Source organism: Bufo gargarizans, chromosome 3 (genome assembly GCF_014858855.1).
Source record: "Bufo gargarizans isolate SCDJY-AF-19 chromosome 3, ASM1485885v1, whole genome shotgun sequence".
NCBI lineage: Eukaryota > Metazoa > Chordata > Amphibia > Anura > Bufonidae > Bufo > Bufo gargarizans.
In genome coordinates this window covers 3,266,646-3,282,846 of record NC_058082.1, presented here as the reverse complement: position 1 = coordinate 3,282,846, position 16,201 = coordinate 3,266,646, and the positions used below count along the sequence as shown (strand labels likewise).

General features: G+C 47.1%; 1 protein-coding gene across 1 annotated transcript in view; it reads left to right on the top strand.

Annotated features, from left to right (window-relative positions):
• The window catches only part of DCHS1 (dachsous cadherin-related 1), a 123,715-nt gene that overhangs the window by 23,261 nt on the left and 84,253 nt on the right, over positions 1 to 16,201 (top strand). The window contains exon 2 of the mRNA XM_044288281.1: positions 3,028 to 4,779. Coding sequence (XP_044144216.1) covers positions 3,067 to 4,779 — 1,713 coding nt within the window. The 5' untranslated portion in view covers positions 3,028 to 3,066. The remainder of the gene's footprint in view (positions 1 to 3,027; positions 4,780 to 16,201) is intronic.

The window sequence follows — 16,201 nt, the reverse complement described above, 5'->3', positions numbered from 1 at the left end:
AGATCCCAGAATATAGGGAATGGACCCTGGTAATCTGCATCTGATGGGTCCCATTAGATAGGTGATTGATCCTGGTGATTTGCACCTGACGGGTCCCAGTAGATGGTCCATGAATCCTAGTAATCTGTACCTGACAGGTCCAGTAGATAGGTGATGGATCCTAGTAATCTGCACCTGAGAGGTCCCATTAGGCTACTTTCACACTAGTGTTAATATTTTCCGGTATTGAGACCCGTCATAGGGTCTCAATATCGGGGAAAAAACACTTCCGTTTTGTCCCCATTTATTGTCAATGGGAACAAAACGTAACAGAACAGAGCGGAGCGCTCCAAAATGCATTCCGTTCTTATACCGGAGAGCAGCATGCTGCGGTTTTCTTTCCATCTGACACATTCTGAAACAATAGAAAAAGGATCCGTCCCCCATTGACTTTCAAAGGAGTTCATGACGGATCTGTCTTGGCTATGTTAAAGATAATACAACCGGATCCATTCATATTGGATGAAGACGGTTGTATTATCAGTAATGGAAGCGTTTGCCGGATCCAGAGAAACGCTATTGTGAAAGTAGCCTTAGATGACCGATGGATCCTGGTAATCTGCATCTGATAGATCCCAGTATATTGTCCATGGATTCTGGTAATCTGAACCCAACAGGCCCCAGCAGATAGTCAATGGCTCCTGTGATCTTCATCTGAGAGGTCTGGGCAGATGTTCTTGGATCCTGTAATCTGCACCTGACAGGTCCCAGTATATGGTCCATGAATTGTGGTAATTTGCATCTGACAGATACCAGTAATGGGGTCTTGGATTCTGGTAATCTGCACCTGACACTTCCCAGTAGATGGCACTTGGATGCTGGTAGTCAGCGGTGGATAGCTCCTAATAGATGGCCTTTGGATGCTAGTAGTCTGGATATCTCCCAGTAGATGGTCTTTGAATTCTGGTTATCTGTACTTGATAGATGGATCCTAAGGAGCCTAGTAAACTGTGTCCCAGTATGGTCTATGGATCCTGGTAATCTGCACCTGACAGCTCCCTGTATATGGTTCAGATTCCAGTACAGGTGAAACTCGAAAAAAAAATTGAATATCGTGCAAAAGTTTATTTATTTCAGTAATGGAACTTAAAATTAGAATATTGTGAAAAGGTTGAATATTTTTGGCTCACAGTGTCAGACTCTAGTCATTATTCCATACCCCCTGAGCAAAGGGGACCTGAGATTGTGACTTCGGGGTTTCATAAGCTGTAGGCCATAATCATCCAAATTATACCAAATAAAGGCCTGGAATATCTCGCTTTGCCTGTAATGAGTCTCATGTTAGTTTCACCTTTTAAGTTACATTACTGAAATAAATGAACTTTGACCGATATTCTAATTTTTCGAGTTTCACCTGTAGATGGTCCATGGATCCTGGTAATCTGCATCTGAATGTCCCTATTAGATGTTGAACTGATAAAAGTAATCTGCACCTGAAGGCTCTCAGTAGATATTATGTGGGTCTTAGTAATTTACACCTCAAGGCTCCTGGTAGATAGGCAATGGATGATAGGAATCTGCATCTCGTAACTCTCCGTAGATAGTACACGGATTCTGATGAACGTTCCAGCTCTACGCCACCCGAATATAGTACTGGTACGGATGCCGGTACTCTGTACCTCACAGGTCCCATGTAATCTCTACATTAGGGATCAGCAACCTCTGGAACTCCAGCTGCTGTGAAGCTACAACTCCCAGCATGCAAACATGTTATTCTAACTCCCATAGAAGTGAATGTAGTTTCTGAACAGCTGGAGTGCCAGAGGTTGCTGATCCGTGCTCTAGATCATGGTTTCCAATACACAGTCCATGGATGTTGGAAGGCAACACCTCGGTATCCAGGTAGATTTCACATGGATCTTTGTACTCTATAAATCAGAGCTCCCAGTATCTGGTACTTCATGGCTTATCTAATTTCCTATGGTTCATGTTAGGCTAGTTCAGAGATCCTAGGGTATATAGCTAGTATTACGATCTAGATCATAGCTTCCATAGTTCATGTTTTGTGTTAGTCTCTAAGTCTTAGCTCCAATGGTATGTGGCTTGTGGTACTCTCTAAATCTCAGCAGTTAGTAGACGTTCATGGACTCTTGTCAGGTCCCGTAAAAGGGGTTTCTGACAATGAGGATACAGTCAAAGCAGTGAAGGTCACATGAATAGAACTAGAATAGCTCTCTGCCTGGCTGTCCACACCTCAATATAAGTATATTATCTTCCAGTATTGGCTGTTTCGTAGTTCTGCTTAACCAGAGCTCAGTTATGATCATGACTAGATTCTCTGCATTGTCCATTGCCATCTGATGCAGTCCACCTCCTGTCTCCTCCCAGGCTTATGCTGTTGTTTTGTCCTCCTCAGGTTGTAGCTTGGCTTGGACAGATTGGCTGCTGTGTAGAAGCACAAGCCCACCATGCTCATTAAGAAGTCCAAGAACTAAGATCTGATATTCATTACAGCAATGACAGAATGATTGTGAACTACAAGTAACCACACCACGAGCTAGACACATGGAGACAGGGCCCCTCTGCTGTCAACCTTGTGTTGGCCACCGGAATTATCTTCCTTTTTAGTCTCTGTTGAGGTGAAAGGGTTAATGGCAGATGTGAAGTGCCGAGAGTATGGGGCAGTAATTCTATCAGGACAAGAACAAAAAATAGAAATGTTTTTTCCTTATACATCTAGAAAAGGCAGCTGCAAACCCAAGATAGCTAAGGCTCTGCAGTTCTCCGGAGGTGGAGGAATGCAGTTAGCAGCTATCAAAGAGACAACCTCGAAAGGAACCATAGGGTCAGCCTCACCAAATGCAGGACTCAAAAAGGACAAAGAATCCATAGCATACAGGGTCTACCTCAACCATAGCAGGTTACACAGAGGGAAGCCATGAGATATTGAGATGATTCAGCAACCCTAAGGGTGGAATGACAGGATGAAATCCTAAAGGATTATTTAGTATTTTTTTTCCACCTCATTGTTATTTCTTTTTTCTGCAGAATGAGCAACTGTAACCGTTGACCTTGGATGTAGGAAAAATGCTGCCACTCCAGATCTACCTGTTGATGCTGTTGGCTTGTTTTCCATCTTTTTCCTCTCTGGGGGTCCTGGAGCTCCACATCGATGAAGAACAACCAGCTGGAACCATCATCGGTGACATCAGCGCGGGTCTTCCACCTGACAGTACTGGGCACATGTTTTTTATTTCAGCGCAAGAAGGGAGTGGTGTTACCAGTGATTTAGAGATAGACGAGCACACCGGGATAATCAAGACAGCTCGAGTTCTTGACCGGGAGCAACGGAACCGTTATAGCTTTATAGCGGTCACCCCAGAAGGTGTTACTGTGGAAGTGGAAATTCATGTGGATGACATCAATGACCACACTCCCACGTTTTCTAAAGGTCGTTTAGAAATTGTCATTCCAGAGCACACACCCCGAGGTACTAGCTACCCTCTAGAGCCAGCTGTGGATTTAGACAGTGGAGCACTGGCCACTCAGGGTTACCTTATTAAAAATGGAGATCCCATGCACGCATTCCGACTAGAAACTCGGCAAATGTCCAGCGGTATACTGTCTGTAGAACTGGTCGTAAACTCAGAGCTAGATCGGGAGAATTGTTCATCGTATTCTTTAATTCTGGAGGCATATGATGGTGGCTCTCCAAGTCGAAGCTCGCAGATGAAATTGGATATATCTATCCAGGACATCAACGACCATGCTCCAGCATTCAATCAGAGCCGCTATCAAGCACTTATTTCTGAGAGCCTTTTACCGGGATCTAGTGTCCTTCAGGTCTATGCCACAGATGCTGATCTGGGTGAAAATGGGGACATTATTTATGAGATCAACCGTCGGCAAAGTGACCCTGAGGGTTTCTTTACCATTAATCCCCATTCTGGACTTATCCAGCTTAGCAAACCATTGGATTATGAGACTCGGAAAGCTCACGAACTGGTTGTGCAGGCGAAGGACAGAGCAGCTCAGCCAGAAGTGGGAACGGCATTTGTATCTATTCAGGTACGGGATTCCAACGACAACCAGCCCAGCATGACCATAATATTTCTGAGTGAAGATGGAGCCCCAAGAGTGTCAGAGGGGGCCACACCTGGGCAGTATGTAGCCCGAATCTCTGTATCCGATCCTGACTATGGTGAGCATCCGGATGTGGATGTGACTCTGGAGGGTGGGGATGGAAAGTTTGCTTTGACCACAAAGGATAGCATCATCTACCTCATTTGTGTGGACAAATTACTAGACCGTGAAGAGCGAGACTCTTACCGGTTAAGGGTTCTTGCTACGGATACAGGAACTCCTCCATTAAGGGCAGAGTCCTCGTTTGTTCTTGAGGTGACTGATATCAATGATAACCCACCAGTCTTTGATCGACAAGAGTACAGCCATAGTGTACCAGAGGCCGTTCACCCTGGGAGCTTCCTTCTCCAAGTGACGGCCCGGGATAAAGACCACGGAGAGAATGGAGAAATCAGATATAGCCTTGTAGACACACCATGGTTCCAGATCCATCCAGAAACTGGAGTCATCACTACAGCCGCTCCACTGGATTATGAGAAAGACCCCCAGCCTCAGATGACAGTGGTCGCTTCAGACCGTGGCACGCCACCATTGAGCTCCACCGCTATTGTCAAGGTCCAGCTACTGGATGTTAATGATAATGAACCCGTGTTCGCCAGTGCCATATACAATGCCACCCTGAGTGAGGGCGCTGCTCGGGGAAGCTGCTTCCTGCAGGTGAGAAACCCTTCTCTGGACCTATAATGTCAATAGATGGATCAATACAGGGGAGTACATGACTATCACACACACCGGCCCCTACAGGTAATACAGGGGAGTACAAGACTATCACACACACAGCCCCCTACAGGTAATACAGGGGAGTACATGACTATCACACACACAGCCCCCTACAGGTAATACAGGGGAGTACATGACTATCACACACCGCCCCCTACAGGTAATACAGGGGAGTACATGACTATCACACACCGCCCCCTACAGGTAATACAGGGGAGTACATGACTATCACACACCGCCCCCTACAGGTAATACAGGGGAGTACATGACTATCACACACAGCCCCCTACAGGTAATACAGGGGAGTACAAGACTATCACACACAGCCCCCTACAGGTAATACAGGGGAGTACAAGACTATCACACACACCGCCCCCTACAGGTAATACAGGGGAGTACAAGACTATCACACACACCGCCTCCTACAGGTAATACAGGGGAGTACAAGACTATCACACACACCGCCTCCTACAGGTAATACAGGGGAGTACAAGACTATCACACACATCGCCTCCTACAGGTAATACAGGGGAGTACATGACTATCACACACACAGCCCCCTACAGGTAATACAGGGGAGTACAAGACTATCACACACACAGCCCCCTACAGGTAATACAGGGGAGTAAGAGACTATCACACACACAGCCTCCTACAGGTAATACAGGGGAGTACAAGACTATCACACACACAGCCCCCTACAGGTAATACAGGGGAGTACAAGACTATCACACACACAGCCTCCTACAGGTAATACAGGGGAGTACAAGACTATCACACACATCGCCTCCTACAGGTAATACAGGGGAGTACATGACTATCACACACACAGCCCCCTACAGGTAATACAGGGGAGCACAAGACTATCACACACACAGCCCCCTACAGGTAATACAGGGGAGTACATGACTATCACACACACAGCCTCCTACAGGTAATACAGGGGAGTACAAGACTATCACACACACAGCCCCCTACAGGTAATACAGGGGAGTACAAGACTATCACACACACAGCCCCCTACAGGTAATACAGGGGAGTACAAGACTATCACACACACAGCCCCCTACAGGTAATACAGGGGAGTACAAGACTATCACACACACAGCCTCCTACAGGTAATACAGGGGAGTAAGAGACTATCACACACATCGCCCCCTACAGGTAATACAGGCGAGTACAAGACTATCACACACACTGCCCCCTACAGGTAGTACATGACTATCACACACAGCCCCCTACAGGTAATACACAGTAGTACATGACTATCACACACAGCCCCCTACAGGTAATACACAGTAGTACATGACTATCACACACAGCCCCCTACAGGTAATACAGGGCAGTACAAGACTATCACACACACCGCCTCCTACAGGTAATACAGGGGAGTACAAGACTATCACACACACCGCCCCCTACAGGTAATACAGGGGAGTACAAGACTATCACACACACCGCCCCCTACAGGTAATACAGGGGAGTACAAGACTATCACACACATCGCCCCCTACAGGTAATACAGGGGAGTACAAGACTATCACACACACCGCCTCCTACAGGTAATACAGGGGAGTACAAGACTATCACACACACCGCCCCCTACAGGTAATACAGGGGAGTACAAGACTATCACACACACCGCCCCCTACAGGTAATACAGGGGAGTACAAGACTATCACACACATCGCCTCCTACAGGTAATACAGGGGAGTACAAGACTATCACACACACCGCCTCCTACAGGTAATACAGGGGAGTAAGAGACTATCACACACACAGCCCCCTACAGGTAATACAGGGGAGCACAAGACTATCACACACACAGCCCCCTACAGGTAATACAGGGGAGTAAGAGACTATCACACACATCGTCCCCTACAGGTAATACAGGCGAGTACAAGACTATCACACACACTGCCCCCTACAGGTAGTACATGACTATCACACACAGCCCCCTACAGGTAATACACAGTAGTACATGACTATCACACACAGCCCCCTACAGGTAATACACAGTAGTACATGACTATCACACACAGCCCCCTACAGGTAATACAGGGCAGTACATGACTATCACACACACTGCCCACGAGTCATACAGAGGTGTCAGTACAGTACACGGGTCATACGGAGGTGTCAGTACAGTACACGGGTCATACGGAGGTGTCAGTACAGTACACGGGTCATACGGAGGTGTCAGTACAGTACACGAGTCATACAGAGGTGTCAGTACAGTACACGGGTCATACGGAGGTGTCAGTACAGTACACGGGTCATACAGAGGTGTCAGTACAGTACACGGGTCATACGGAGGTGTCAGTACAGTACACGGGTCATACGGAGGTGTCAGTACAGTACACGAGTCATACAGAGGTGTCAGTACAGTACACGGGTCATACAGAGGTGTCAGTACAGTACACTGGTCATACGGAGGTGTCAGTACAGTACACGGGTCATACGGAGGTGTCAGTACAGTACACGGGTCATACAGAGGTGTCAGTACAGTACACGGGTCATACGGAGGTGTCAGTACAGTACACGGGTCATACGGAGGTGTCAGTACAGTACACGGGTCATACGGAGGTGTCAGTACAGTACACGGGTCATACAGAGGTGTCAGTACAGTACACGGGTCATACGGAGGTGTCAGTACAGTACACGGGTCATACGGAGGTGTCAGTACAGTACACGGGTCATACTGAGGGGTCAGTACAGTACACGGGTCATACAGAGGTGTCAGTACAGTACACGGGTCATACGGAGGTGTCAGTACAGTACACGGGTCATACTGAGGTGTCAGTACAGTACACGGGTCATACGGAGGGGTCAGTACAGTACACGGGTCATACTGAGGTGTCAGTACAGTACACGGGTCATACAGAGGTGTCAGTACAGAAGAGGGGTCATACAGAAATGTCAGATATGCGTTCCCTCACAGTAGTTATGCCAGATATGTGCCCCTAACAGTAGTTATGTCCTGATATATGCCCCCTCACAGTAGTTATGCCAGATATGTGCCCCTAACAGTAGTTATGTCCAGATATGTGCCCCTCACAGTAGTTATGCCAGATATGTGCCCCCTCACAGTAGTTGTGCCAGATATATGCCCCTTCACAGTAGTTGTTCCAGATATGTGCCCCTCACAGTAGTTATACCCAGATATGTGCCCCCTCACAGTAGTTATACCCAGATATGTGCCCCCTCACAGTAGTTATACCCAGATATGTGCCCCTTCACAGTAGTTATGGACAGATATGTGCCCCCTCACAGTAGTTATGCCAGATATGTGCCGCATCACAGTAGTTATACCAGATATATGCCCCTTCACAGTAGTTATAGACAGATATGTGCCCCCTCACAGTAGTTATGTCCAGATATGTGCCCCTTACAGTAGTTATGTCCAGATATGTGCCCCCTTACAATAGTTATGTCCAGATATGTGCCCCTTACAGTAGTTATGGTCAGATATGTGCCCCTCACATTAGTTATGCCAGATATGTGCCCCTCACAGTAGTTATACCAGATATGTGCACCTTCACAGTAGTTATACCCAGATATGTGCCCCCTCACAGTGGTTATACCAGATAAGTGCCCCGTCACAGTAGTTATACCCAGATATGTGCCCCTCACAGTAGTTATGTCCAGATATGTGCCCCCTCACAGTAGTTATACCCAGATATGTGCCCCTTCACAGTAGTTATGGCCAGATATGTGCCCCCTCACAGTAGTTATGGCCAGATGTGTGCCCCCTCACAGTAGTTATGCCAGATATGTGCTCCTATAGAGCCCCTAGTATTAATAAGAACGCCTAAAATGTCCTCTGAATTTAAAATGCCCTACAAGAGTGCCCCTAGTATTTATATTGCCCCCTACGTTATATTGCTCACCGTCAATTTCCCCCTGTATTTATATCATCCCCTACTGTTATAATGTTCACCCTGAAGTACCCCCAGTATTTATATCGCCCCCTGCTGTTACAATGCTCTACCTGAAGTGCCCGCAGTATTTATATCGCTCTTCTACTGATATAGTGCTCACCCTGAAGTGCCCCCAGTATTTGTACCGCCCCCTACTGTTATAATACTCACCCTGAAGTGCCCCCAGTATTTATATCGCCCCCTGCTGTTATAATGCTCACCCTCAAGTGCCCCCAGTGTTTATATCTCCCCCTACTGTTATAATGCTTGTCGAGAAGTCCCCCTAGTATTTATATTGCCCCCTACTGTTATAATGCTCACCCTGAAGTGCCCCCAGTATTTATATCGCCCCCTACTGTTATAATGCTCACCCTGAAGTGCCCCCAGTATTTATATTGTCCCCTACTGTTATAATGCTCACCCTGAAGTGCCCCCAGTATTTATATCGCCCCCTGCTGTTATAATGCTCACCCTTAAGTGCCCCAGTATTTATATATCCCCCTACTGGTATAATGCTCACCCTGAAGTGCCCCCAGTATTTATATCGCCCCCTACTGTTATAATGCTCACCCTGAAGTGCCCCCAGTATTTATATTGTCCCCTACTGTTATAATGCTCACCCTGAAGTGCCCCCAGTATTTATATCGCCCCCTGCTGTTATAATGCTCACCCTTAAGTGCCCCCAGTATTTATATCTCCCCCTACTGTTATAATGCTTGTCGTGAAGTTCCCCCAGTATTTATATTGCCCCCTACTGTTATAATGCTCACCCTGAAGTGCCCCCAGTATTTATATCGCCCCCTACTGTTATAATGCTCACCCTGAAGTGCCCCCAGTATTTATACCACCCCCTACTGCTATAATGCTTACCCTGAAGTGCCCCCAGTATTTATATAACACCCTTTAGCACCCTCAGAAATTATACTCCCTCAGCCCCTCCACCATACAGTCCCATGTAAATAATATTATTTCTCATCCTCCACCGTAGAGTCCCATGTGAATAACATTAGACCATCTCTCCAGCCCCCTCCAATATACAGTCCCATGTAAATAACATCCCTCTATATTTGCAGTCCCCTCTAAAACACAGTCCCATGTAAATAATATCACCTTCTCCCTAGCCGCCTGCAACATGCAATCCCATGTAAACATCAGCATCTCAACATTCAGTCCCATATAAATAACATCACTCCCTCCCACAGCCGCCTTCAAGATACAGTCCCATGAAAATAACATCATCCTGCCCCAGCCACCTCCAACATGCAGTCCCATGTAAATAACATCACTCCCTCCCACAGCCACCATTAACATACAGTCCCATGTAAATAACATCACTTCCTCCCACAGCCGCCTTCAATATACAATCCCATATAAATGACATCACTCCCTGTCACAGCTGCCATCAACATACAGTCCCATGTAAATATCACCCCCTCCCCAGCTACCTTCAACACACGATCCCATGTAAATAACATCAATCCCTCCCTCAGCCCCCTTCAACATTAAGTCCCATGTAAATAACATCACTTCCTCTCACAGCCCCCATCCATACGCAGTCCCATGTAATTAACAACACCCCCTCACCAGCCACCTCCAACATTCAGTCCCATGTAAATAACATCACTTCCTCCCACAGCTACCTTAAAAATACAGTCCCATGTAAATAACAACATCCCCCCTCGCCACACAGCTACCTTAAAAATACAGTCCCATGTAAATAACAACATCACCCCCTCGCCAGACCCCTTCCACATACTGTCCCATTTAAATAACATCACCCCCTCCCCAGCTACCTCCAACATACAGTCCCATGTAAATAACATCCCTCCCTTCAGCCCTAACATACAGTCCCAGTTAAATAACCATAACTCCCAGCATTGCTCTGCCTCTCCCTCCATTTACCTCTCCTCATGTACAGACCTCACTACAGCTTCTTCACCAGGACTTCTCCTCTTCACTGCTGAGCGCCATCCTCTCCTGCACAGGTCACATGATAGTGACATCATCGAAGGTCCTTCTCTACCACTGCCTTCAGCACTGATCACATGACTGTGACGTAATCACAGGTCCTTCAGATCTTCCAGTGCATTAGATTTAATTGTATTGCCGTCCTCAGAAATTATAGTTGTATCTGTCTGGCAAACAGGTCATTCAGGGCATGGGACAAAACATCAGGAGCCCGGGCCCCAATCATTTACTCTAGCAACTCCCCTGCCCCTCACTGTAGTTATGCCCATATAATGTGCCCCTCACAGTAGTTATGCCCAGATAATTGCCCCCTCACAGTAGTTATGTCCAGATATGTGACCCTCATAGTAGTTATGTCCAGATATGTGCCCCCTCACAGTAGTTATGGCCAGATATGTGCCCCCCTCACAGTAGTTATGGCCAGATATGTGCCCCCTCACAGTAGTTATGGCCAGATATATGCCCCCTCACAGTAGTTATGCCAGATATGTGCCCCCTCACAGCAGTTATGCCAGATATGTGCCCCCTCACAGTAGTTATACCAGATATGTGCCCCCTCACAGTAGTTATGCCAGATATGTGCCCCCTCACAGTAGTTATACCAGATATGTGCCCCCCTCACAGCAGTTATGCCAGATATATGCTCCCTCACAGTAGTCATGTCCAGATATGTGCCCCCTCACAGTACTTATTGCCAGATATGTGCCCCCCTCACAGTACTTATGGCCAGATATGTGCCCCCCTCACAGTAGTTATGCTCAGATATGTGCCCATTACAGTAGCTTTGGTAAGTAATGTGCCCCTCGCAGTAGTTATGGTAAGATATGTGCCCCCTCACAGTAGTTATACCTAGATATGTGCCCCCTGACAGTAGTTATGGTCAGATATGTGAGAAAATGAGGGGCACTCCGTATAAGGGAACAGGAAACGGTGGTAAGGGGTACAAATTTAATATAGCATCAGATCATCATACATAAAAACATAATATCAATACAATAAAATATAAAAATGAAGGCAGGGTCCTGAAAAACTTATAGGTGATAATAGTTCAAAGGTCCATGAGACACTGCCCACTCTAGAATCAGTCTCAACAGGTTAGAATGACCTGAATGATGTTCCCAAGGTGTATGATTCAAGTGTATCAAAAGGAGGTAAAAGAAATCAACACTTGTGTCAAGTCCTGAAAAAAGTCACTCTTCGGATGTAGTAGCAAAATATCAGCAGAGATCTCTTACCATATGTATCCACTCAGCTCACTATGGAGACTCGAAGTAGCAGCCGATCACAGCTGACGCGGCGTCCCACGTGGTGTAGAGTCTAAACGTGACGTCTCACGTGACTCATCAGCTGGAGTTGTTGTAGCGTATTTCTGTAGAGCTTGACAAACACCACCTCAATACGAGACTGGCTATGCAGATCACCCCGACCGACGTAATCACTTTCCGGTCACTTGTAGTACTTGGGGGGAAAGGCTCACTGTCCCAACTTGCCCAAACGCGTTTCAGGGTATACACCCCTTCCTCAGTGGTAGGATAGTTATGGTCAGATATGTGCCCCCTCGCAGTAGTTATGGTCAGATTTGTGCCCCCTCACAGTAGTTATGGCCAGATATGTGCCTCTCACAGTAGTTATGGTCAGATATGTGCCCCTCACAGTAGTTATACCCAGATATGTGCCCCTCACAGTAGTTATGGTCAGATATGTGCCCCTCACAGTAGTTATACCCAGATATGTGCCCCCTCACAGTAGTTATGCCCAGATATGTGCCCCCTTACAGTAGTTATGTCCAGGTATATGCCCCTCACAGTAGTTATGGTAAGAAATATGCCCCTCACAGTAGTTATGGTTAGATTTGTGCCCCCTCACAGTAGTTATGGCCAGATATGTGCCCCTCACAGTAGTTATGGTCAGATATGTGCCCCTCACAGTAGTTATACCCAGATATGTGCCCCTTCACAGTAGTTATGCCCAGATATGTGCCCCCTTACAGTAGTTATGTCCAGGTATGTGCCCCTCACAGTAGTTATGTCCAGATATGTGCCCCCTCAAAGTAGTTATGGTCAGATATGTGCCCCTCGCAGTAGTTATGGTAAGAAATATGCCCCTCGCAGTAGTTATGGTCAGATTTGTGCCCCCTCACAGTAGTTATAGTCAGATATGTGCCCCTCACAGTAGTTATACCCAGATATGTGCCCCCTCACAGTAGTTATACCCAGATATGTGCCCCTCACAGTAGTTATACCCAGATATGTGCCCCCTCACAGTAGTTATGTTCAGATATGTGCCGCTCACAGTAGTTATACCCAGATATGTGTCCCCTCACAGTAGTTATGGCCAGATATGTGCCCCCTCACAGTAGTTATACCCAGATATGTGCCCCATCACAGTAGTTATGCCCCGATATGTGCCCCCTCACAGTAGTTATACCAGATATGTGCCCTTCACATTAGTGATGCCAGATATGTGCCCCCTCACAGTAGTTATGGTCAGATATGTGCCCCTCGCAGTAGTTATGGTAAGAAATATGCCCCTCGCAGTAGTTATGGTCAGATTTGTGCCCCCTCACAGTAGTTATGGTCAGATATGTGTCCCTCACAGTAGTTATACCCAGATATGTGCCCCTTCAAGGTAGTTATGCCCAGATATGTGCCCCCTCACAGTAGTTATGTCCAGATATGTGCCCCCTCACAGTAGTTATACCCAGATATGTGCCTCCTCACAGTAGTTATACCAACATATGTGCCCCCTCACAGTGGTTATACCCAGATATGTTCCCCCTCACAGTGGTTATACCCAGATATGTGCCCCCTCATAGTAGTTATACCAGATATGTGCCCCCTCACAGTAGTTATGCCAGATATGTGCCTCCTCACAGTAGTTATACCAGATATGTGCCTCCTCACGGTAGTTATGCCCAGATATGTGCCCTCTCACAGTAGTTATGTCCAGATATGTGCCCCTCACAGTAGTTATACCCAGATATGTGCCCCTCACAGTAGGTATACCCAGATTTGCGCCCCCTCACAGTAGTTATGTCCAGATATGTGCCCCTCACAGTAGTTATACCCAGATATGTGCCCCCTCACAGTAGTTATGTCCAGATTTGTGCCCCCTCACAGTAGTTATACCAGATATGTGCCCCTCATATTAGTGATGCCAGATATGTGCCCACTCACAGTAGTTATACCAGATATGTGCCCCTCACATTAGTGATGCCAGATATGTGCCCACTCACAGTAGTTATGCCCAGATATGTGCCCCCTCACAGTAGTTATACCCAGCTATGTGCCCCCTCACAGTAGTTATGCCCAGATATGTGCCCCCTCACAGTAGTTATACCAGATATGTGCCCCCCACATCAGCGATGCCAGATATGTGCCCCATCACAGTAGTTATGCACATATATGTGCCCCCTCACAGTAGTTATACCAGATATGTGCCCCCTCACAGTAGCTATGCCAGTTATGTGCCTCCTCACAGTAGTTATACCAACATATGTGCCCCCTCACAGTGGTTATACCCAGATATGTGCCCCCTCACAGTAGTTATGCCCAGATATGTGCCCTCTTACAGTAGTTATGTCCAGATATGTGCCCCTCACAGTAGTTATACCCAGATATGTGCCCCCTCACAGTAGTTATGTCCAGATTTGTGCCCCTCACAGTAGTTATGGCCAGATTTGTGCCCCTCACAGTAGTTATGGCCAGATATGTGCCCCCTCACAGTAGTTATGGCCAGATATGTGCCCCGTCACAGTAGTTATACCCAGATATGTGCCCCCTCACAGTAGTTATACCCAGATATGTGCCCCATCACAGTAGTTATGCCCAGATATGTGCCCCCTCACAGTAGTTATACCAGATATGTGCCCACTCACAGTACCCAGCTATGTGCCCCCTCACAGTAGTTATGCCCAGATATGTGCCCCCTCACAGTAGTTATACCAGAAATGTGCCTCTCACATTAGTGATGCCAGATATGTGCCCCTCACAGTAGTTATACCAGATATGTGCCCCCCACATCTGCGATGCCTGATATGTGCCCCATCACAGTAGTTATGCCCATATATGTGCCCCCTCACAGTAGTTATACCAGATATATGCCCCCTCACAGTAGTTATACCAGATATGTGCCCCCTCACAGGAGTAATACCCAGATATGTGCCCCCTCACAGTAGTTATGCCAGATATGTGCCTCCTCACAGTAGTTATACCAACATATGTGCCCCTTCACAGTGGTTATACCCAGATATGTGCCCCCTCACAGTAGTTATACCAGATATGTGCCCCCTCACAGTGGTTATACCCAGATATGTGCCCCCTCACAGTAGTTATACCAGATATGTGCCCCCTCACAGTAGTTATGGCCAGCTATGTGCCTCCTCACAGTAGTTATACCAGATATGTGCCTCCTCACGGTAGTTATGCCCAGATATGTGCCCTCTCACAGTAGTTATGTCCAGATATGTGCCCCTCACAGTAGTTATACCCAGATATGTGCCCCTCACAGTAGGTATACCCAGATTTGCGCCCCCTCACAGTAGTTATGTCCAGATATGTGCCCCTCACAGTAGTTATACCCAGATATGTGCCCCCTCACAGTAGTTATGTCCAGATTTGTGCCCCCTCACAGTAGTTATACCAGATATGTGCCCCTCATATTAGTGATGCCAGATATGTGCCCACTCACAGTAGTTATACCAGATATGTGCCCCTCACATTAGTGATGCCAGATATGTGCCCACTCACAGTAGTTATGCCCAGATATGTGCCCCCTCACAGTAGTTATACCCAGCTATGTGCCCCCTCACAGTAGTTATGCCCAGATATGTGCCCCCTCACAGTAGTTATACCAGATATGTGCCCCCCACATCAGCGATGCCAGATATGTGCCCCATCACAGTAGTTATGCACATATATGTGCCCCCTCACAGTAGTTATACCAGATATGTGCCCCCTCACAGTAGCTATGCCAGTTATGTGCCTCCTCACAGTAGTTATACCAACATATGTGCCCCCTCACAGTGGTTATACCCAGATATGTGCCCCCTCACAGTAGTTATGCCCAGATATGTGCCCTCTTACAGTAGTTATGTCCAGATATGTGCCCCTCACAGTAGTTATACCCAGATATGTGCCCCCTCACAGTAGTTATGTCCAGATTTGTGCCCCTCACAGTAGTTATGGCCAGATATGTGCCCCCTCACAGTAGTTATGGCCAGATATGTGCCCCCTCACAGTAGTTATGGCCAGATATGTGCCCCGTCACAGTAGTTATACCCAGATATGTGCCCCCTCACAGTAGTTATACCCAGATATGTGCCCCATCACAGTAGTTATGCCCAGATATGTGCCCCCTCACAGTAGTTATACCAGATATGTGCCCACTCACAGTACCCAGCTATGTGCCCCCTCACAGTAGTTATGCCCAGATATGTGCCCCCTCACAGTAGTTATACCAGAAATGTGCCT